The following is a 21,378-nucleotide window of genomic DNA, read 5'->3' on the forward strand; positions in this document are numbered from 1 at the left end:
ACCATAAACACCCATTTTCGCTTTACTCTTCCACTTCCTAGCCAACTCCATGGCAACATCGAACATGTGATCGGGTTCTGCGATTGCGTCTACGATACCATCCTCTAAAGCAGTCTTGCCAGTGTACTTGTGGGCCTCAAGGAGAACCTTCCTCGCAACTTTCGGGGCTAGCTTTAATCTGATCAAAGAGCCCATGCCGTCGTGATGAAGACCTGCATTCACCGGTGGCATCTGCCAGAAGCCTCTTTTGGAGTTCATCACTCGATAATCGTGTGCTAAGGTCAATAGACACGCGCCGCCAAAAACGTGTCCTGTGATCAATGCTATTGTTGGGAATGGAAAGTCCAAGACTGTTGCCAATAACTGGTACACACACGCCATTCAGCGACTAGTATCATGAGATGGACAGTGACTTACTGGGTAGAAGCCATCGCTGGATGCAAACATATTCCGCTCCCGTTCATCAAGATCGAGACCCTAGTATATTGTCAATCGATACTCGAGTAACCGACGTACACTTCGACGTACAGTGGTGAAGAACTTGGCATTATCTCCACGCAGAATCACAGCGCCCTCAGAGTCGGACCCCAATGCGCGCTGAATGCTGTGATACGCGTGTATCAACTCTTGACAGCAATCAACATTGAGTCGGTTCTCTGGAGGTTTGCACAGGGTGATGACATAGATACCCTCACCCCCTTTCTGTTCGACGGTAATGTACTGGTATTTCTTTTCCATGGTCGACGTGACAAACTGTGCTGTTTTGCCAAGTTGCAGTCGTATGACCCTTTCCTCCTCCGTTATGCATATATGTCTTGGTTTGCATAACGAAATATTTCAACGTTGGAGAAATGTCTGAGACTAGCTTCGCCTCATACGGACCCATGATAATTGCCTCATCCAGAAGGACCGAGATGATTTTGCCGAAAAGAGGGATGAATGGTAAGCATTTCTCCAGGTTCTCCTCACACGCCCCTTCCACGACCAATTACAGGGTCTACAGCACCACAGAGTATAACCGAGACATGGAACCCCACGGGGATAGTCATGGAGTGTCCTTATCAGGCCGAAGTCATACAACAAGTCACACCATTCCTCTCGATCTTTCGTCTGTGTTCCATCAGTCTCAGCTGAGGTCACAGAAAATTGGTTGGACTCTGCCAGGATGTTGGGTTTTACAGCTTTTAGCAATGCTAGGGAGGCAGTCGAGGCCGAGGGTGTTCTCATCGGCGGATGGTCCCTTCGACGTGCCATGTGGCCAAAGACGGTGGATGGTATACACGGTGAGTATCTGTTTCTCTTTACTATTGTGGTATTGAACTCTGATATCTTGAACAGACAGCAGTCAAGATCGTGTAGAGCATGTTGCTGCCATCCAAGACTGGGACGCAGCTGAAGAGGCAGCTTTGGTCAGAAAGATCGACCTTCGTGTTCTGTTGCCATGCTGCATCGTTTACTTCCTCGCTTACCTGGATCGTGCCAACATGGGTTTCGTCAATATCATGCAGGCGGGCACAAGTCATAGCTTCGAAGAGAGTTTGCATCTAAAAGGCACGGACTTCAACTGGGTACGTTCAAATTCGATATGGGAGTAGGTTTTCAGTCATAGTGTTCTGACAAATAACCCCAAAGGCCGTCTCGATCACCTACTTCATGGTCACTGTCCTCCTGATGCCTTCCAATCTCCTCATGAAGAGGTTCGGCGCGAAGAAATATTTCCCAGTCATCATGGCGCTTTTTGGTAAGATACTGAACTTTACAATACCTATTGGGTACAAACTAACCTCTGCCTACCTACACAGGCACCATTGTCATGACCATGGCTGCAGTACACAACTATGACGGTCTCCTAGCAGCCCGGTTTTTCCTGGGTGTTCCAGAAGCCGGTGTTGTACCTACAACAATCATGTACTTCAGCTTCTGGTATAAGCCAACTGAGCGAGCCTGGCGTATTGGCATTTTCCACGCTGCAAATGCCCTGGCGTCTGGTGTTGGTGGTTTCCTTGCCGTTGCTATTGACCATGTATGAGCGAGTCCTTGGTCTGAATGCCAAAACAATAGCTGACGAGTAGTATAGCTTGATGGAAGAGCGGGTCTCGAAAGCTGGCGGTGGCTCTTTATCATTGAGGGTCTGCTACCAATCATCATGGCCGTCCCAGTCTACTTCCTTCTTTTAACCTTTCCCGAGACATCACCAGCATTGACAGACCGAGGTGAGCCGCACATGCATGGAACATTATCGTATGGTGCCTTGGCTAATTAGTCATGCAGAGCGTCACATTGCTATCAACAGATTCGGTCGAGGCGCCACACGCAGCACCGATGTCACATGGGAATGGCGAGCATTTGTCGCTGTTATGAAACGACCTTCCACCTATGTGTTTTTCGTGTCATACATCTGTCTCTTGATCGTGGCGGTGGCGCTAGGAACATTCTTGCCAACTATCCTCAAAGTGGTACGTTCCACAGTCTCTCCGGTGTTCATTGACATCCAAGCTGACCTTTTGAAGTTTGCAAAATTCTCAAGCACAAAAGCAAATGAATACACTTCAGCCGTTTACTTCGCCGCCATCGTTTGCTACGCCGTATGGTCATGGCACTCTGACTGGACTCGAGAGCGAATGTGGCATTACATCCTCCCCGCAATGGGTGCAATTCCGTGCTTTGCGGTCTGGACGTATGTGGGTTCTCATGAGAGCTTCAGTGGAATCAAACCGATTTCCTTGTACGGCCTCGCATTCTTGGGAAACCTTGTGTCGATCGCACAGCCGGCGGCGCTCAGCTACCGAAGTTGTACGCTCTATGGTGCGTCAGAGCAAGCTGTCGGTGGTGCGATTGCTGTTGCCTCTCTGTCAATTGCCAGCATCATTGGACCACAGGTGAGCATTCAAAATTTCCCGTTCATATCGCCATCGGCTGACATTGGTTTCTAGATCTTCCCAAGCAGAGATGCACCATGGTGTAAGTTCCCCATCATCAACAGTCACCGCTTTCATTTAAAGTATATGTGATACTGACTCATTCAAGATGTTCCTGGTTTCTCGGCCGCTTGCTCAACAATCGCTTTCACAATAGTTAGCTTCGCGTCGCTTCCCGTTTGGCTCCTCATGGAAGCTCGATCTCGCAAGAAGAAGACCGGTCACGCGATGCCACTGAGAGCCATGGAAGACGCCGAGCACTCTATGATTTCTGCAGCTGCCATGGCTCGTCTTCACGAACAAAATATGATTGAAAATAAGGTTGACGTTGAGGCTCCCAAACATGTCGAGGAGATCCCAATGGAAGGACAAACCAAGCATTAATACAAACATGAACAGACACTATGGCAGAAAAGGGTATACACATACACACACACATATATATATTTATTAAGGTAGTAGGCACTGTAGTCCATGTGTACGGATCCTTTGGTCTCTACAAAATGCGAGCACAGTAGTGACGAGGGGCGATTATCACGAGTTAGAGCGTGGAGAATAGGTATTCTCGGATGAGATTAAAATGAACGATGGTTGTTCACCGGAAATCTATCACATATACGTAGTATCTCCTGCATAGGCTTTCACACTGCTCGCTATTTAGTCCCAAGTCAAACTCTGTAGTGACCTTACCGTCGGTGCTGCCATGACCCCCTGGGGATTTCGGAAATTTCCTATTCAGGCAGCTTCCATTAGTATTTGGCCGAGGAATCACGAAATTCCGAGCAGCCGACGCCACAATACTTACGACTAGCTTTACAGAATGGCATGATGATATTACTGCGCACAAGACAAAGAGTCTGGCCACTTACAGCACTGATCTCGCTCTGTACTAAGTTGCTGTACCCATAGACAAATACCCGGGGCTATTCGAGGTTCTCATACTTTAGACGACACTCTCTGAGGCCGAAGTGACCACGACCACTGCCACGCACCAGTTCGGAACCAATTCACACGTATACACTGCGGGATATGGCTTCAGACTTCAGTCGTCACCTTCGCCCGGCTCCACCAGTTGGTGCCACCGTCATTAAGTGGGAGCGAGGACGATCTGACATCAACACCGATCAGTTGGGCGAATACCTCCATGGCAAGGTATACCTCGCGAGACAGAAGCGTCTCCTGGACATCATCACCAAGGAGAAGATATTCGACAAGTCTCAACAAGCAAATCTATCCCGACCAGATAGGTACAAGCTGGGTCTTGCTCGAGGGAAGAGACTACGCCAGCTACAAGACATCCATGGCTGGGACGAGGAAGACTTCGTCATGGCCGAGTACTTGGTCGACGACGTGCAGCCATATCACCTACACATCTCACTATTCACCGCGGCCATGAGAGAGCAGACCAGCGACCAACAGCGGGCGTATTGGATGCCGAAGATCGCCTCCTGGGAAGTCATTGGCGCCTACGCCCAGACGGAGCTAGGACACGGTAGCAACGTCAGGGGCATAGAGACCGAAGCGCGATGGGATCCGAAAACGCAGGACTTCATCCTCCACAGTCCGCATCTGACAGCCAGTAAATGGTGGAACGGGACGTTGGGCAGAACGGCCACTCACGCCGTTGTAGTTGCACAGCTCTTGATTCCCGACGGCGAGGGATCAGACCCCAAATACACATCTTATGGCCCCGTTCCCTTCATTGTTCAGGTTCGAGATATGAAGACACATCAACCTCCGAAATCGATCATCGTCGGTGATATTGGACCCAAATATGGCTATGCGCCAATGGATAACGCTTACATGCTCTTCGATCATCACAGGTACGTCTCTGATATTATGTTGGAAAAAGAGAGGGAGTTTCTCTACTGACAAGGCCGGATTGCAGAATACCACACAGTGCTCTCCTATCAAGATACTCGCAACTCGACCCTGTGACGGGACAGTTTACCAAGTCCAAGAACCCAGGTGCTCTCTACGGCCAACTGACGAGAGGTCGCTCCGTCATAGCCATGCACGCTCGGCTAGTCCTCGCGAGGGCCGTCACGGTCGCTGTGCGCTATCTCTCCATACGCCGTCAATTCCACGACCGTGACGATTCAGACAAAAACGGGCCGGAGATGTCTGTCTTGGACTATTCGACGGTCCAGATCAGAATCTTGCCACTGCTTGCCACCACTTTCGCCCTTCATTATAGCGGTCTCGCCATGCGCAGGCTGTACGAACGGACCAGGAACAACGGCGGCGGCGGCAGCGGCACGACCGACGGCGACAGGGTCTCTCAAGATGCCGACCTCGCGACTCTGGCCGAGCTACACTCCACGTCGGCAGGACTGAAGAGTCTCGCGACGGAACTCGCCGCCAACGGCGTCGAGACGTGTCGACGGGCGATGGGCGGCCACGGTTACGGCGGCGGCACAGGCTTGGTCCAGCTGAACGCCGATTACCTCTCCAAGCCCACGGTCGAAGGCGACAACTGGATGATCACCCAACAGGTCGCGCAGTACCTGATCAAGAAGGCCAAAGAGCGAGCGCATTCCTTGAAGAGTCGAGCTCTTAACAAGACAGAGGAACACCTGAAAAGCTATCTGTCTTCTCGAGGGAAGGAACCAAAATTCAACGTGATGGAGAATAATGCTGCGGTTGTCGATGCTTTCAATTGGCGTATGTCATGGTTGGTAAGTACCAGAAGAGCACAAAACTCCCGCAGGTGGCATGCGGAACTATTTTCTAACCCCTGTCCACCTCACAGGCTTTCCGGGCGTATGATACTCGGGAAGTTCAGAAACGACCGTGGAATAGTCTGCTGATAGATTTCCACAAGTTGAGTCGTGGTATGTGATTAATCCCCCTGATGGGCCATTTTCAGTACGTTCGGCTTACAAAGTCCCTCACAGCATATTCGCAAGCAATGCTGGTGTCCAATTTCTACGACGCCATCTCTTCATCCGAAGTGCAATCACTACCGCCCACCACTCGTGAGACGTTGACGGATCTATTCCGCCTATTCGCTTTTCAAACCATGGACACGGAGAGTCGAGACTTTCAAAACTCAGGAGCAGTGAGCTCAGTAGAGCTAAATGGACTTTCTGGCACTGTCCTTGCGCTCATGACTAAGATCCGGCCACATGCTGTGAGGCTTGTAGACGCATGGGCATTGCCGGATTATCTTCTGGACAGGTAACAGCCAACTAATGAACACTGTCAACGAGGCGAGTAATTCAACTAACGATGTTCTTGTTATAGTGCTCTCGGTCGATATGATGGAAGAGTATATGAAGACCTGTTCCACCGAGCACATGTGCTGAATCCCTTGAACAAAGTGACTTTCAACCCGGACTACAAGAACAATGAGATTGTCATGGGCAGTGGTGATGCAGGGCAGATTCTGGCAAAACTATAAAGTAGTCCTTATACTTCTGGGAATGAATATATTATCGACTGGGAATATATACTAGAATATACCGTGAGAGATTATCGCAACCATTCATTTGCTTCCCTTTCCTTGAGACAACGAACTACTCAGAGGTCTTTATAGTCCCGAGGGCCTTACCTGTCAGTGTATTGTAGTCCAGTTTGAATATCAATGGTCGCACGAGGATGGCTACCTTGATGGGTAGTAAAAGCCTTCGTCATTTGCGGTGCACCATCCAGGTGGCAGAACATCTAGAGCAAGCCCTTCTCCCGCTGCTTCATCTTCTTGACATCGATATCTTTCCACAACGCTGTAGAAACCAAAGTGATGGTGTATAGACTGGTAGCCGCGATCAGCATGAGCCGTTGAGTATCACCGTAAGACTTGTCGATGGCAATTCTCGTTGGGCTTCCCACAGGATAGCTAGCTTGGACCGTCAAATCACCATAGATACTGGCAAAATCCGGCTGAGCACTGGCTGGAAGATACTCTAACAGCTTCTGCGGAAAGATACCGGTCCACATGGCGGCGGCAATCGCCTGTCCGATCGAGCTTCCAACGTATGCCACCAGTCCTTCCATGGCCAAAACGGCAGGAATGTGTTGATGTGTAGAAACAGCCATGACAGTCATCTGCTCAGCTATGACAAGGGTGCCGCCGCCGAAGGCAACGAAGATCTGACACATGACAATGTAACCAATGTGAACCCCTGGTTGACGGAAATGAATCATGAGACCGACACCGAGGATTGTCATGGGCACGCCGAAAAAGAGCGCGTACCATTTGATGCGACCATTGACCTTCAGGCAGATACCAATAACAAGAGACCAGAAGCAGGATCCAATGGTGTAGATGTTGCCAATGTATGTCGCTTGTGTGATTGATTGTCTGAACAGGACAATGTTGAGGGAGTAGAAATAGCTGTCCCAGATGTACCAGGCGACGTAGATGCTGGCGGCCATGATGTAAGTAGTGATGATGGTACGGTTCTTAAGCAAGGACCATGGAATGAAAGTAACAGGCGCAAGATACTTCTCATATAGTCCGAAGGCGATGACGAGTAAACCCCCAATGATGATGAAGCAGATGATAAGTGGAGAGCGCCACTCGTTGGCTTGGTACGAATACAAGCTGAATGACAACAGAAAAAGCGCCAGTCCTGTGCTAATGAGCAGAAGACCGATGACATCAAACTCTCTCAAGTAGTAAATCAGAGTCTCGTAGGCTGTGCCTCGGCTTGGTCGGGCAGGGATGAGACCCATCTTAGCGGCCTTTTGCTGATTGTACCAGAAAAGCGCACAGAGTGGTGCACAAGTGACAGGAAGCACAATGGCCCAGATCCCGAAGCCCCATCTGTAGCCAATGGTACTTAGGACGCTGCTCGCAGCTGGTCCGTATGCCCAGGTGGTGGCTAGGTATGGTGATGATATAAAGGCGATCATGAAAGCTCTGTTTCTCAATTTTGACGTATCGGCCACGAAGATGGTCAAGGAAAAATCAATGCCCGTCGAACCGACCGAGTAAAAGACTTGAGCGGCACAGTAGGTCTTGACGCCGTTGCAGCCAGCCATCATGATCAGTCCGAGGGTAATAGACGCAATCATGATCAAGAATGCCTGGGGTCGGCCCCAGATATCGAGAATTTTGGCGTAGGGAATCTTAAAAAGACCCCCAATTAAAGAGGCGAGTATGCCAGTAGTTGCGGTCAAAGAATGAAGTTCAAATGAACTTGTTACATACGGCGTCAAGGTACTAACAATACCCGAGGAGAACGCAAGTATGAATTCAACTATCCAGATCCTGACGGGGACGTTAGTCGGCGATCTTCTTTATAACTCTGAGAAGAAATGAACTTACATTCCGTAGGCGAGGAGTAGATCTCTCCTGGTCCAGACTTCTGTCATGGCTTCCACGCTGGCGACACCATGTTGAAGCTCAGTTTTGGGAGTCTCGCCATCACTCTCTGAAGGAGTTGGGCCTCCAGTATAAGTTGCTTCTTTGTCCATGGGCTGCTTGTCTTCGGGGTAATGACCTTGGTCATTGTGTCCATCCTGTTCAGGCTTTTCTGAGCCTGGCATCAAGGAAGAAGGGAGTCGGAACCTCATCTTTGCAATCCTGAAGAGCGACGTACGTTCCAGTGTACCAGGCGCGACAAGTCTGTTGATCCTGCAGTCGAGAAGCGAAGATTCAGCCAGGCTATATAGCAGGCGGGAAGATAAAAATTTTTATCATATCTAATCTCCTGATCGAGAAGCATCGCCGGGTATTTGATGGAGACAAACGAGGTATATTCCCACGCGAGGAGTGAGCGAGTCAGCCCCAAGTGGCCCGAAGGCGCAGCTAAGCCTGCCCAAGAGGAGTACCACAAGGCTTATCAGATGAGATTTGATGGCCCAGAAATTCTGAGGTGGTACTTTTTACATGGCTCGACCCATCCAGTATATCGCGATTGGATAGAAATAGAGCCGCTTTGGTCGAGGATCCAGAGGTTGCTATCGAACATGCTATCTTAGCGTGGAAGGCCAAAGCACAGATCACGAATTCAACATCACAGTTGCAAATTTCTGCACGTGGTCGTGGGCGATGCCCCATGGGTCTGTGCATAGTCTGCTGTTGACATAAATCGAGCCTCTGGAATCGGTAACGACCAAGGCGATATAAAGTAAGCGCGGATTGACCATGTGGTGCAAGACGACACAAAATAGAAATTCTAAAGGCCTCGTGTGTCAAGTCTCCTTCCTACAAGGCCACGCAAGCCTCTAGTGTGTCGCAGTTTTTGCCCGCGGAATGACGAATTCGGGTGAATTATTTTGTCGGTGGGGTTCCGATGGTCGCTTGCGAGTGCGGCAAAGGCTAGTAGGTGGTCTGAAAGAAGGGTGAACTTCGACAGACAGGAACGGGAACCGAAGAACAGAAACCACACATGAATGGCCCAGACCCGTGGATAGCAAAGAACCCCACAGAGGCGAAAGAAACCCATTGTATCGAGGATAGCACGTATTGTATAGGTCGATTTGATACATTCCCGAGTCTTGCTGTATGGTATGTCGGTTTTGCCGGCAACCCTTTTCCGTACCTCTCATGGAGCGAGTCCGCTAAGGGTCCATTCTGCCTTCGACCGGATGCCTCGACGAGATTTTTAATATAGGCGTTTCTGCGTAAGTAAAAGGCGCAACGCACCCTTCGGCGTTCCCGTAGATACTTCACCCAAGGCCGTGAAAGTGAAATGGCCATATACTGGTCGAAGGGAGCCTGCCATGAAGGTAAGGGAAAAGTGAATGCATTCGAAGGCAAGAAAGGTAAATATGCGACTGAGGACCGTAGGTATCGTCGTTCAGTTTGTGGCTCATCCAAATATGACCGAAAGATTCGAGATCGAATAGTGCATACAATAAGATTTGGTGAAGCCGGCAATTGAACACGGAAATTGGGGAAGTGGCGATGACTACGAAATTACCTAATCATCCATGGCGCAACGTCTAGAACCAAAAGCCATGAACTTTATCGCACGCCACCAAATAGCAAATTCAGACTTCAAAACTTGAGGGCAACTTGCCGGATCGAACATGCGCCGAGATACATAGACATCTTCCCCCCTGAGTCAGGATCTGATACGGTTTCAATTCTATCGACGTCGGCGGGGACGAAGTGTGCCCGTTCATTGCGGCTTTCATTCGCCGCCACGTAACGCTGCAATAACCGTCAGCTGGTGTAGGCCGAGGCCAGTATGATCAGAGTGCTTCCAACGCGCTCCAACAACCATCATGCCATTCAGGCCTCCTGAGAAAATGCTATCGGGGAACGATGGCTCGGAAGATGGATACGCACCGCCGGCACGCCAAGTTCGCACGCCCAGCGCCACGCCGGAGATCAAGGAAAGTCCTCAGATGAATCTCTTATGGATCCCGCACTCTACCAACTCGGCACAAGACGATGTTAAACCGGACCACCGGGAGATCAACCGACGCGCTCAGCAGAATGCGTTCATGAAACGGAGACAGGCTCGTCAAAGGGAGCCATCTTCATCCCGCAAAGTCCGAACCCCATCATCGATGACGGTGCTCCCGGGAGCCTTGACTCCTCTGAGTGAATCGACGCTTGGATCGATGATGAATAGTCCCCGGGCGTCGTCGTCGTGGCCTCAAAGCGCGAGTCTCACCACGACCATCAGTCCGTCTCAGGACTACGAGGCCCCCAGTATTCGGACGTACCTAGACTCCCTCCGGATCGACCCCTTCCAGAGTGGCAAATTCCAAATGGTTCCACAAATGGAGAACATCTTCATGTACTACTTCACGACAATCATGCCGGCGGTTGAGCCGGTCCAGAGCGAGCGAGAAGAGTATAATTCGTGGCTAGTGCCCCTTACGGCTTCGGAACCCGCCTTGATGTATGCCCTGATAGGGTGCATGGCGTACGATATCGAACAGGTCTCGGTGGTCGGCTTCGGCCCCAACTCGAGACGAAACCTGACGCAAGAACGTGTACATTACCGTATCAAAGCGATCCAGGCACTCAACGAAGCCCTCGCGGACCCGAAGAAAGCTGCCAGCCCATCGACCCTGATCGCAGTGCATTTTTTACTTTGGCAAGAGGTATGTTTTAAGTTATCTGTGTCATCATTCCCTGCATTCACTAACATGTGAATGACCAGATCTTTGCGGGTGATGAATGTGTACATCTCGACGGCGTCAAAAGACTTTTGGAGCTCAGGGGAGGGTTTGACGGCGTCCAACGAAAGGCCATCGAGGCCATCATGGTCGGGTCATATTGGCGGGCAATCAGAACCGGGACGAAGCCACTTCTTCCCATGGTCAAGGACGACATGCCACTCACCGACGAACAGTTCCTCCAAGTGCTCGCCAAAAGCGAGCCGAGCATCGCCAAACTCGGCGAGGGACTTTTGGAATCCCACATGAGAGAATATTTTGATGACGAATTCTGGAAGCTCTTGCACGACACACGGAGGGCCTGGGTGTAAGTTTCTGAACCTTTTTGGAACTCGTAAATGTTACCCACTTGTCGTGTTCTGTGTCTGACTCCCGAAAACCAAATAGATGTTTCGAACAAATTGGAATGCAGGACTTCCCTGCGGTCGGAAAAAGACACATCAGTATCAAACGAGTCAATGTAGACCACCGTCTCCTCTCGTATCCCTTTGACCATTACGGCACCCACCGACCGATCCAAGAAGCCTGCCGACAGGGTCTCATAGCGTACTCCAACGCACACTACAACGTCATTCAGCCGAGCAGCAAGATAGCACGCGGCCTCGTCCAGGACCTCAAGAACGCGCTCGAAGCGACAGACCTGCGGTCGTGCTGGGGTTCGGCCCACGACGCCCTGCTCTGGGTCTTGTTTGTCGGAGCCCACATGAGTTTCGGCGAACCGGAGCGTCCTTGGTTCGTGGCGGCTCTAGTCAGAGTGACTCAAACCCTTCAGCCGCGTGACTGGCTTCAGGTGCGAGCTTGGCTGGTCCGATTCTACTACTCGGACCGCGTTTTCCAAGACTCATTTCGCAGAATCCTGGAAGAGGTTGAAATTCTTTCGACAATGTTACCGAAATGGTTCTGAACTTCTGGTATAAAACATGCCCCTCCTAAAATAAAGGTGGAATGAAATACCAAAACTTCAGAGAACATGAAGAAATTACGAGTGACGCGCGTTCTGAATCGACGACAGGAGGTATTGGGCGCTGAGCATCATCTTTGCATTATTTGGAAAGGGGGAAAATTGAATCTGCATCGTACATATTTCCAAGCTTTGTGTATTTTATGACAACTAGAATCATTTTGACTGGCACGTAAATAAATATCATATTAAAATTTTTCCCAACATTGGATTCATGCATCCCTGGAGACCTTAATATACCCGAGGTACATAGATCTGTCGGGCATCATCGGGCTCGAAGCCACGCCGGAGCATGGACTATGATTCCAAGTCACCTGTTGACTTGAGGTACGGCACTAAATCTTCTCGCACGAACTGCTCCAGACTGTGTAGCTTGACCCCAAGGTCCAGCACTTTTGGGTCAGGCAGCTTCACCCCCGGATACGTACCGGTCTCGTTGTACAGATTGAACATGATATCACGGGACTCGTTACCTGTCTTGGGAAGGATGACATATTTGGTAGGAACTCCAGCCACTACTCAATCAGCCATCGTCACCAAGATCGACCACCAGTCGTGAACCACTCACCTCTTTCGATGGTCGCGCAAACCTCGCTTGGGGTGTGTATAGCATCCATGGCGTAGAGATGCTGGTGTAGCAAGTCGGCTCTTTTTGTTTCCCAGTTGTCCAGGACCGCCTTAACAACAGCTGATAGATCTCGTTGGACCCAGAGCATATGCACTATGTGCCAGTAGCCGTCAGTCGTCAATCAAAACTCATCTCTCAACGCGGAAACGCACGTTTCGTATTTTCTGCGATAATGGGCTGCCTGAACTCTAGGCATTTGCCATCCTGACTCCTTTTCACGTGTCCTCTGAAGATCATGTTCTCGTAGAAGTTGCCCGTGTAGACGAAAGTAGCAGGAAGCCCGATGCTCTCGATGAATGCGTCCACGCGGTGTTTTCCTTCGTAAATCTCACAGCAGACTTTGCCGCCAGATATCTTCAACGAGCTAGGTAGTGTGCTCCACACAAAGCACTGCACCCCGGCGGCGAGAGCGGCTTTGGCGGCATTCTTGCCCTGCTCTTCCTCACTGGCTGGGTCATCCGTGATGGTCTGGGTCGCCGTCGGTCAATAAGTTATACAGCCGGACTGATCTACTGACAGAATCATAAAAGTTGGTGACGACAAATGCACCCCAGCATCCATCAAACGCAGCAGGTAACGTTGATGGATCCGTTAAGTCGCCTCTCACAACCTCTGCCCCAGCATTGGAGAGGCTTCTCGCTCCTGGCGAGCTGGGGTCTCGCGTAAGGGCGCGCACTACATATTGGTCTGGGTACTTGAGAAGTAGCTTGGCAACAGAACCTCCTGTGTAACCCAATCAGCGATGTCGACCCGGTCAACGTTGAATTGGGGGCAACCTTGGTTCCCAGTGGCCCCGGTAACTAATATTCTCTTCGCCATTGCCAAGTCGACTCTCTCCGGTAGAAGGTAGGTCAGTTTCGATGGATCGTTGAGAGTGTCTGTTGCTCAACAAAGCTTTAAGACTAGTAACGCAGTATATTCAAACACAAACCTCCTGATTACAAACCTGTTGTTATAAACTGCGGAACGCAACCGTGGAATAGGATGTGACCACCTCTGCTCTGTTCCATAAACAGTGATAATATCTTCCCCGCCAGCGTGTGGAGAGATATATGCGGAGCAATTGATTGAGAATCCGCTGGTGAATGGCAAGGTATCCCGTGAGGAGGGATGCGTCGTGTGTCCGTACACCGACAGGAAGTTCAATAGTTCAGTATATCGCGAATCAGTTGGAAGACTGTTGAGGATGGTGAGAGAGATGATATGATCCTAATTAGGAATAGCGTATGCTGTGTCCGTGAATCTATCTTCATCTTCTTCAAGTCTGTTCTTTGGAGTCTCACCATTGACAGCGACAGGTCCGATGAACCAAGCTGCGAAGTCTGGGCAATGCAAGGGTCAGACGGACTTCCGACACTCTGTGAAACTTCGTTCGCCTTCAATCCCAAACACTGGCAATGACGTCTACGAACGCGAGTCTCATGCGGCGCAGTTTGCAATGACCGTGTAACAGCCATGTAGGTACCTCTTTTCAACCATCCACCCTCCATGTCTACACATCTATTCTCGACAGGAGTATCCAGATATCTCTATGCCTCTCGGTAAGCTCCTAGAGATATTCTTCTACCTTCTCATCACAGGAAACCATGTATTACCGTCTTCTATCCTGCCTCCTCTTGAGCGCTGCTCCCGCTCTGGCCATTCCACCGCCTGACTTTGGCTTCCCCGAAGCACCAAACCATACCGAGCTTTCCATTACCTATCAAGATGGAGGGAAATCAGTCGTGGTTACAGAAGCGGAGCTCTTTGGTGTAGGCAGTAAGTGTGCGATCGGCTGCTATCGCGAATTGCTCACTCATAGATGATAGTCGCTGCCAACGAGCCCACCGTTGCCCTCGAGACTGCCAAATACGAGTCGCTTGCAGGCTACAATGGCTCCTACGTCCTCTTCATGGTCGATCCAGATGCGAGATACCCCTCGAACCCCAACCTCCGGTTCCTCCTGCACTGGTTACAGACTGATATGACGGCTGCGCCCATGTCATCCGAGGGCACAAGCCGTCTCATGAATACCACGACCCCACGAGTTCCTTACATCGGGCCTGCTCCTCCTACTAATTCCTCCGCCCATCGTTACCTCATCTACGCTTTCTTCCAACACGAAAACTTCTCCTTCCCATCTAGCTTTGAGGGAATCGGTGCTACGAACCGAACGAACTTCAATGTCACAAGATTTCTGGAAGAAACAAACTTGGGTCAGAGTCCGGCAGCGGCTATGTACTACTATGCCAGCAATGAAACCCAGGTACCGCAAGACTTCACTGCCGCAGGAGGTGGGACATACCCCGGTGGGAATGGAGATATGATTACTTCTGGCCCTGGTCCCAGTATAATGCCTTCCTCGACCGCTGCGAGTGTTCCGGCTTCTCGGACCGAGTCAAATGAGGCTTCAACGACATTAAGCGGCACCGCCAGCTCAACCGCAGCAGGTTCGGCGGCGTCTGCAACAAACACAGGTGCAGCTGGGAAAATGGGTATTGAGTCGGGGGCGTTGTTCGGTGGAATGATGGCTTTTCTGAATTTGATGTGATTCGAAGAAAGATTTTGAGCTGATGGTGGTCAGTCTCAGAGCACGCATATATTTATATTGTTATAGGTCAAGGTGGAATTATTGGTGGACTGTAGGATTGTCCCACCATCTGTACGGAGTCGGCACGAGATATTTACGAATGATCCCAGAAGCTGTGTACCCCACCATGCATTTTCTCCTCCAAAAGCCCGCAACCACTGCGCCCCTCATGAAATTACTTGCTCGGACGGGAGATGTCGGCAAGGAAATGAATTCCCCGTGATGTGCCCACGATGAATCTCCTCCAGGCACTCCGTGGAGGTATTTGTAGGTATCTGTAGGTGGTCTGAGAGGGTCTCGCTGGTGCGTTTTGCCCGCAGGTCCAATAGGCGACTATCGGAAGATGACGGTGTTTGGCCGTCACACCACCCAGACCCCGAACACCACACACAACAATGGACTTCTCTCGGACATCAGACCTTTCTAGAGGTCAGACCCATCTCAGAAGACCGAAAAGGAAAATTGTTATATAATGTGACTCGTGCGGACGGCTTCGAAGAAGCACCTGGTTTATTCTACCTCTTTTTTTATCACTTCTTCAAAACATTCCAAACACTGAAACCGAGACACCTGGAGACACTTTTCAGTAAACACTCTACCAATACTTGCAGACATATCTTCAACTATACCACTTACATAAGCACAAAACCACCACTCCACAATGAGATCAGCAGTACTCCTATCATCTGCTAGAACGCGACTGGGTCGACCGAGCATCATATCCCGCTCTCTCTCCACGACGGCTGTCCGTGCCAGACCAACCGCCATCGCGAGAGCCGAGAAAGAGGCCGACCTGAAGAAACACCCAGAGAGCGCCCTGACGCAAGAAAAGTCGTCCGATCGACCAGGGAATCGACACTGGACGGCAGAAAATGCCACCGTGAGCGAGCAAGATGTATGCCTTAGACCACCAATCCTTGATTCACGTATTCGATTGAACCATGGGCAGCAACGAGAACTAACCGTTTGATTTTTTCCCGACGTAGATTCACGCCGATAAAGAAGCCGGACCGAAGGAAGACGTAGCCAAAGACTCTGAGAAAACCAGTAACATGTAAGCAGTGAGCCCGACGACCAAAGTCAACTCAAGTAGGACAGACAGGCAAACAGGCAAGGTGCTTGCTTTCTTCTTCCGAAATCAGTCTGTCCCGGGCAGAACTAGCAGGATTTGCTGACAATGATCGTGGTAGGTCTAGGCATCCGTTTGGAGACATCAACTTCGGAGCCATGGATACGTTATTGTTCTGACCCAGAAGAGATATTGATTGATGATCCTTTTTTTTTGCGTATGGAGTTTTGACGGCGCGAGGAAATTGCTGGAGGAAATGGCAACGACCCGAAAACTCTAGGAGAACGGCGAACGGCTAAGGATGTGCTTCAATTTCTTCTTCGGCAATACTATTGTCTGGGATCAAGTCCTCACGCTTCTGATCAATGAACGAAAGTCATGCTGTCGATGTTGGTAGGTGCGAGGACCAGGTAGCATCACACGCAGAGTCCATGTAGCGAGAATGAATAATGCCTCTCAAGATCTTCACACATCTCTTTTCACGGTCAGGCATGATTGATACCGCCGAGACTCTCATCGTTCCCTGTGGCAGACATTGGACGAAAGACCATCCAAATGATTTCTTTCGTTGCTGGCTACTGTAATGTCTTTCTCAAAAATCAAAATCCTGGCGCCGTCACGTGTCAGCCAGCCAAGCACACGTGAGACCGTGCAATATTCGACTTCTACCTATCATGACACCTTGAAGCAGAAGTTCCTCGCGAGAGTAAGCTTCGACAACTCTGTGCGTGTGAGATTTCCTGCAAACAGTTCACGGCTACATAATCCAAAGCACCGGGGCGCGCCATTACACAGACCCAAAAAGCGCGTCTCGATGGGTGTTTTCCACCAAGCATGTTCCGCCCATACTCATACTTTATTCCTTCCGAGACAGCCGTATTGACGAGCGCCAAAGCACTCTCTGGAGACACTCACCGTCGTTCCAATATATTTGGTTGGTCATTCAAGTTGAGTACTCGCCCAAGTTACCTGGAGCCATGTCTCCCTTCACGTTCGGTGAACACTCTGTACAATGCAACCGTCACAACCTTGGTACCTTGAGAGTGACAACACCCATAAAAGTGCAGAGCACTCGATCAAATCTCGAGGCACTTACTTTTCTTATAGGCTCGGTCTCATTTCCGCCAACTGCGGGTTCATTCCGGTGTACTCGGGTTGTATGTACTCGTACAGTAGGACAAAAGAAGTCCTTACCCCACACTCTATTTACCCCATGGCCATGGATGTCGGTAAGTCAACGAGTGGGTTGTTTCCGCCAGGATTGGACATGACAAAAGGGCAAGCCTCCAGAGCCTTGGTGATTTTCATACTGCGAGTACACTGAATTCATTGAGAGTGTCATACATCCGACCTCGTATCACTCTAACTAGGTCGCAGGGGCATGATGTTGACTGATCAACTACTGGCCGAATTGAAAGAACATCCGTATGTGTACTTACTCTATTTGACGGTTGTTCTCGTCGTCACCAAGGCTCTTTTCAACAGATATGGCCATGGCATCAGCCGCATACCGGGTCCATTCCTGGCATCTTGCACAGATTTATGGCGCGTGTTCGTCGTATGGCGGAGACGGCCTGAATTGGAGCACATCAAACTTCATCAACGACATGGACCACTAGTTCGACTTGGTCCGCGAGCAGTATCGGTTTCGGACCCAGCGGCCATTCAGATCATTTACGCCCTGAATTCTGGGTTCACAAAATCCGAATTCTACCCTGTCCAACAGACGATCGCCAAGGGTCGACGATTGCTGACTCTCTTTACTTCGACCGATGAAAAGTTCCACGCCAAACTGAGACGAGCCGTCAACAATGCATACGCCATGAGCACGCTGGTGCAATTTGAGCCTCTCGTTGATTCAACTGTGCTGGAGTTTTTGAATCAATTGGAGAAGAGGTTCGCCGATCGAGCTGGCCCTGACGGAGTTTGTGACTTTAGCAAGTGGCTGCAATACTACGCGTTCGATGTGATAGGTGAGCTTACCTATTCGAAACGCTTGGGATTCATCGAGAGAGGGGGGGATGTCGACAACATCATCAAGGATTTACAATGGCTGCTCAATTACGCAGCAGTGGTAAGTTGAAGATCCGTCTGAACCGTGCAACATGTCACTGAACTTGTTACAGGTCGGTCAACTTCCCATTCTGGATAGGCTATTTCTCAAAAACCCTCTTCGCCTGACGGCGAGCAAATACAATCTGCTGAACTCGAACTCACCTGTGGTCAACTTTGCCAGGAGCCGAATCGCGGCGCGACCGGACGTGGCCGAGGGGAAAGAGAAAATCCCCACGGGGCCTGACGGCAAGCCGGGACGGAGGGATTTCCTGTCAAGATTCTACGAAGCCCATCGCAAAGACCCCGAGTTCATGACGCACGACCGGGTGCTGGCGGTGACGGTGGCCAACATGTTCGCCGGGTCCGACACGACGGCCATCACCCTCCGTGCCATTCTCTACAACCTCCTGAGAAACCCGGGCGACATGAAGAAGCTGACGGAGGAACTGAAAGAAGTGCCCGCCAGCGAGGAAGGGTTGTTGGCCTGGAACGACGTGCGAGACCTGCCGTACCTCAACGCCGTCATCAAGGAGACCCTCCGGTGTCACCCAGCGGCAGGCCTGACGTTGGAGCGGATCGTGCCCGCCGGCGGGGTGACCATCTGCGGCGAGTTCATCCCCGCCGGGACCATCGTGGGCTGTAACGCTTGGACGGTACACCGAGACTCGCTTTTCGGGGAACAGACCGAGCTGTACCGCCCTCGACGGTGGATCGACGCGTCGGCCGAGCAGAAACGAGTCATGGACAATACGATTTTCACATTCGGTGCAGGGTCCCGAACTTGCATCGGGAAGAACATTAGCTTGTTGGAGATGTACAAATTGGTGCCGGCACTTTTGCTCAGATTCGAGGTAAGTTCCACCGTTCGATGCTCCCCGATTGAGCCCGCGCACGGAGACTGACATGGCACACGTACAGCTCGAACTCGCGGACCCTTCCAAACCCTGGAAGCTCCACAATGCATGGTTCGTCAAGCAAGAGGATTTCAAGGTGCGATTGAGGAGCAGGAAGAAGAGTCTATCGTGATGCTGGGGTGATCTTTGTCTGGGGTGGGAGTTCTTGGTAGATGCGTGCTACTCGCGTTACATGGCTTCGGACCATGTGCTTCCGTAATGAGTACATACATATCCACGCTTTGTCCGTGTGACTTTTTCCTCTGCGATCTCTAGACCTCATTTTGCGGACATAATATATCCATGGCATGTCCATAATACAATGTTCCGCCATTATGATAAATTCCCCACACGTGATATGACGAAATTCTGATGTAAAAAAAAAAAGAACTTGCTCCCCCGGAATTTCTAGATGATCCGAAGTTGGAGAAGTAAATTGATTCATCCAGCGTGAATCGGCAAATATCCGAAACCCCTCAATTTTACACCCGCTTCGTCCCACGTCGCCCGTTCTTTGCGAGTTGAAACGAGCTACTCTACTGTATCTCCAGAACTGTACGAAAGATAAGGGACATACATCATCATCGTTGCTCCTTCTTTGTCGTACTGTAAGCAACATTGCCCTTTATTACCAAATATCTCACACCACCCCACTTAAATCCGAACAACCAAAGAATTTGTCGAGAATAAATACCTGACCTGTATCTCCGTATCACAAGCTGTTGCGTCTTGCCATTGTGAGAGAGAAAACAAAGAAAACCCCCATGACTTCACGCCTACGACTCGCTGCCATCACCAAACAGATTTCGTCCGCCGCCTCCAAAACACAATCCAAAACTTTGGCCAGCATGTCTCACACTCAATCCGCAGCATGTAAGAACACTCGTTTGATCAACATGCAGACGTCTGAGATATACAAGTTACTAATCTCCTTTGATTTATAAAAAAACACCAGGCTGCAACACACCGGCAGTAGTTAGCACAGGATATGTGAGTTCTTTCTTTTGAATCCAAAACCCAACCCATCATCATCAGCATCAGCATCAGCGACGACAACAAACAGGGCAATTATTATCAATGCTGACCTCCACTCTCCAAAGCATGAGAAAGGTCAATACATTACCGTGGATGGCATGAAAACTTGTAAGTTTGTGTCCCCCTTGCCCCCCCAAGGAACCACCAAATATCCTGTCACGCCTACTGAGTTCTTCTTCCTTCAACAGACACCACCGGTCCTTCCTCTGCGAGCCAGGGAATCTTGGTTGTCTATGACATCTTTGGTTTCTTCTCACAGACGCTTCAAGGGGCCGACCTCCTCGCCCACTCGGACAAGGACCACCAGTACAAGGTGTTCATGCCGGATTTCTTCGACGGCGAACCGGCCGACATCTCCTGGTACCCCCCACAGACCGAGGAACACGGCAAGAAGCTGGGGGAATTCTTCCAGACCAAGGCCGCCCCGCCCAAGACGGTCGCCAGGGTCAAGAGTGCCATGGAAGAACTCAAGTCGACCAACCCGGGCATCAGGGATTGGGGTGTGGTTGGATATTGTTGGGGCGGTAAGGTGAGTACTTTCCCCCTTTTTCCCCTGCCCCAAAATTTAGTCGACCGGAGAAATCCAAATCACAAAAACTGACAACTCGACCGGTAATTTCCAGATTGTCAACCTGGTCTCGGGATCCGACACGGTCTTCAAGGCCGCCGCGGCGTGTCACCCCGCCATGGTGGACCCCAACGACGCGCCCCAGGTGACCATCCCCATGTGCATGATCCCCAGCATGGACGAGGACGAGTCGGAGGTGTCCCAGTACGAGTCGAAGTTGACCGTCCCGAAGGAGATCGAGTGGTACAAGGACCAGATCCACGGGTTCATGGCGGCGAGGGCCGATTTGGAGGACGAAAAGGTCAGGGCCGCCTACGAAAAGGCCTACCGGACCCTGCTCAACTTTTTCCACAAGTACTTGTGAACGAGTTTTTTGCAGGGACACGCCAAAAGGGCGGGACCAGGGAGGGAAAGTAGGAGTGTTTAAAATTGTCCGGAAAGGAGTGAACCATCTAAGCAAAACAGACTCGCCTTCCAAGATCGCCAATTGTTTAGTCATTCATCGACCCATGGATGTGTAAATGAAAAGAAACAATAAACATCCAGCCTATAAGTCGTCACGACCATGCATTTACTCGTAGTCAAAGACGAACCTCG

The 21,378-nt window shown here is 50.5% G+C and overlaps 8 protein-coding genes across 14 annotated transcripts; 6 read left to right on the top strand and 2 right to left on the bottom strand.

Annotated features, from left to right (window-relative positions):
* Positions 1-1,165: 1,165 nt before the first annotated feature.
* PV06_10571 (uncharacterized protein) lies at positions 1,166-3,302 on the top strand (the record flags this gene model as incomplete). Its single annotated transcript, XM_016412130.1, has 9 exons — positions 1,166-1,283; positions 1,339-1,568; positions 1,633-1,741; positions 1,803-2,023; positions 2,078-2,213; positions 2,272-2,453; positions 2,511-2,879; positions 2,934-2,961; positions 3,028-3,302. 9 exons carry the CDS (start codon positions 1,166-1,168, stop codon positions 3,300-3,302), a joined length of 1,668 nt encoding a protein of 555 aa, XP_016257438.1.
* A 3,036-nt stretch (positions 3,303-6,338) lies between these two features.
* PV06_10572 (uncharacterized protein) lies at positions 6,339-8,533 on the bottom strand. The gene is made up of 2 exons (XM_016412131.1): positions 8,191-8,533; positions 6,339-8,133 (listed from the first exon to the last, which is right to left on the bottom strand). Exons 1-2 carry the CDS (start codon positions 8,436-8,438, stop codon positions 6,585-6,587), a joined length of 1,797 nt encoding a protein of 598 aa, XP_016257439.1. The 5' UTR covers positions 8,439-8,533; the 3' UTR covers positions 6,339-6,584.
* Positions 8,534-9,884: 1,351 nt separating this feature from the next.
* PV06_10573 (uncharacterized protein) lies at positions 9,885-12,164 on the top strand. The gene is made up of 3 exons (XM_016412132.1): positions 9,885-10,928; positions 10,988-11,310; positions 11,391-12,164. Exons 1-3 carry the CDS (start codon positions 10,098-10,100, stop codon positions 11,905-11,907), a joined length of 1,671 nt encoding a protein of 556 aa, XP_016257440.1. The 5' UTR covers positions 9,885-10,097; the 3' UTR covers positions 11,908-12,164.
* Positions 12,165-12,223: 59 nt separating this feature from the next.
* PV06_10574 (uncharacterized protein) lies at positions 12,224-13,433 on the bottom strand. The gene is made up of 5 exons (XM_016412133.1): positions 13,369-13,433; positions 13,110-13,315; positions 12,745-13,060; positions 12,533-12,685; positions 12,224-12,479 (listed from the first exon to the last, which is right to left on the bottom strand). The coding sequence occupies exons 1-5, from the start codon at positions 13,409-13,411 to the stop codon at positions 12,262-12,264; spliced, it is 936 nt and encodes a 311-aa protein (XP_016257441.1). The 5' UTR covers positions 13,412-13,433; the 3' UTR covers positions 12,224-12,261.
* Positions 13,434-13,889: 456 nt separating this feature from the next.
* On the top strand, positions 13,890-15,285 carry PV06_10575. Of its 2 annotated transcripts, XM_016412135.1 has the most exons (3): positions 13,890-14,049; positions 14,173-14,350; positions 14,401-15,285. In XM_016412135.1, the coding sequence occupies exons 2-3, from the start codon at positions 14,179-14,181 to the stop codon at positions 15,120-15,122; spliced, it is 894 nt and encodes a 297-aa protein (XP_016257443.1). In that variant the 5' UTR covers positions 13,890-14,049; positions 14,173-14,178; the 3' UTR covers positions 15,123-15,285. The 2 variants fall into 2 exon arrangements, with proteins under 2 accessions (XP_016257443.1, XP_016257442.1); XM_016412134.1 differs by having other exon boundaries at positions 13,890-14,350.
* A 537-nt stretch (positions 15,286-15,822) lies between these two features.
* PV06_10576 (uncharacterized protein) lies at positions 15,823-16,219 on the top strand (the record flags this gene model as incomplete). Its single annotated transcript, XM_016412136.1, has 2 exons — positions 15,823-16,056; positions 16,148-16,219. The coding sequence occupies 2 exons, from the start codon at positions 15,823-15,825 to the stop codon at positions 16,217-16,219; spliced, it is 306 nt and encodes a 101-aa protein (XP_016257444.1).
* Positions 16,220-17,611: 1,392 nt separating this feature from the next.
* On the top strand, positions 17,612-19,311 carry PV06_10577 (uncharacterized protein; the record flags this gene model as incomplete). The annotated part of the gene is made up of 3 exons (XM_016412137.1): positions 17,612-18,304; positions 18,357-19,136; positions 19,204-19,311. The coding sequence occupies 3 exons, from the start codon at positions 17,612-17,614 to the stop codon at positions 19,309-19,311; spliced, it is 1,581 nt and encodes a 526-aa protein (XP_016257445.1).
* A 342-nt stretch (positions 19,312-19,653) lies between these two features.
* PV06_10578 lies at positions 19,654-21,357 on the top strand. 6 transcript variants are annotated; one of them, XM_016412139.1, is made up of 6 exons: positions 19,654-19,786; positions 19,898-20,051; positions 20,134-20,168; positions 20,279-20,321; positions 20,402-20,742; positions 20,837-21,357. In XM_016412139.1, exons 2-6 carry the CDS (start codon positions 19,943-19,945, stop codon positions 21,143-21,145), a joined length of 837 nt encoding a protein of 278 aa, XP_016257447.1. In that variant the 5' UTR covers positions 19,654-19,786; positions 19,898-19,942; the 3' UTR covers positions 21,146-21,357. The 6 variants fall into 6 exon arrangements, with proteins under 6 accessions (XP_016257447.1, XP_016257446.1, XP_016257451.1 ...); XM_016412138.1 differs by having other exon boundaries at positions 19,654-20,051; XM_016412143.1 differs by having other exon boundaries at positions 19,898-20,168.
* The last annotated feature ends 21 nt before the right edge of the window (positions 21,358-21,378 follow it).

Source organism: Exophiala oligosperma, assembly GCF_000835515.1.
Source record: "Exophiala oligosperma strain CBS 72588 unplaced genomic scaffold supercont1.14, whole genome shotgun sequence".
NCBI lineage: Eukaryota > Fungi > Ascomycota > Eurotiomycetes > Chaetothyriales > Herpotrichiellaceae > Exophiala > Exophiala oligosperma.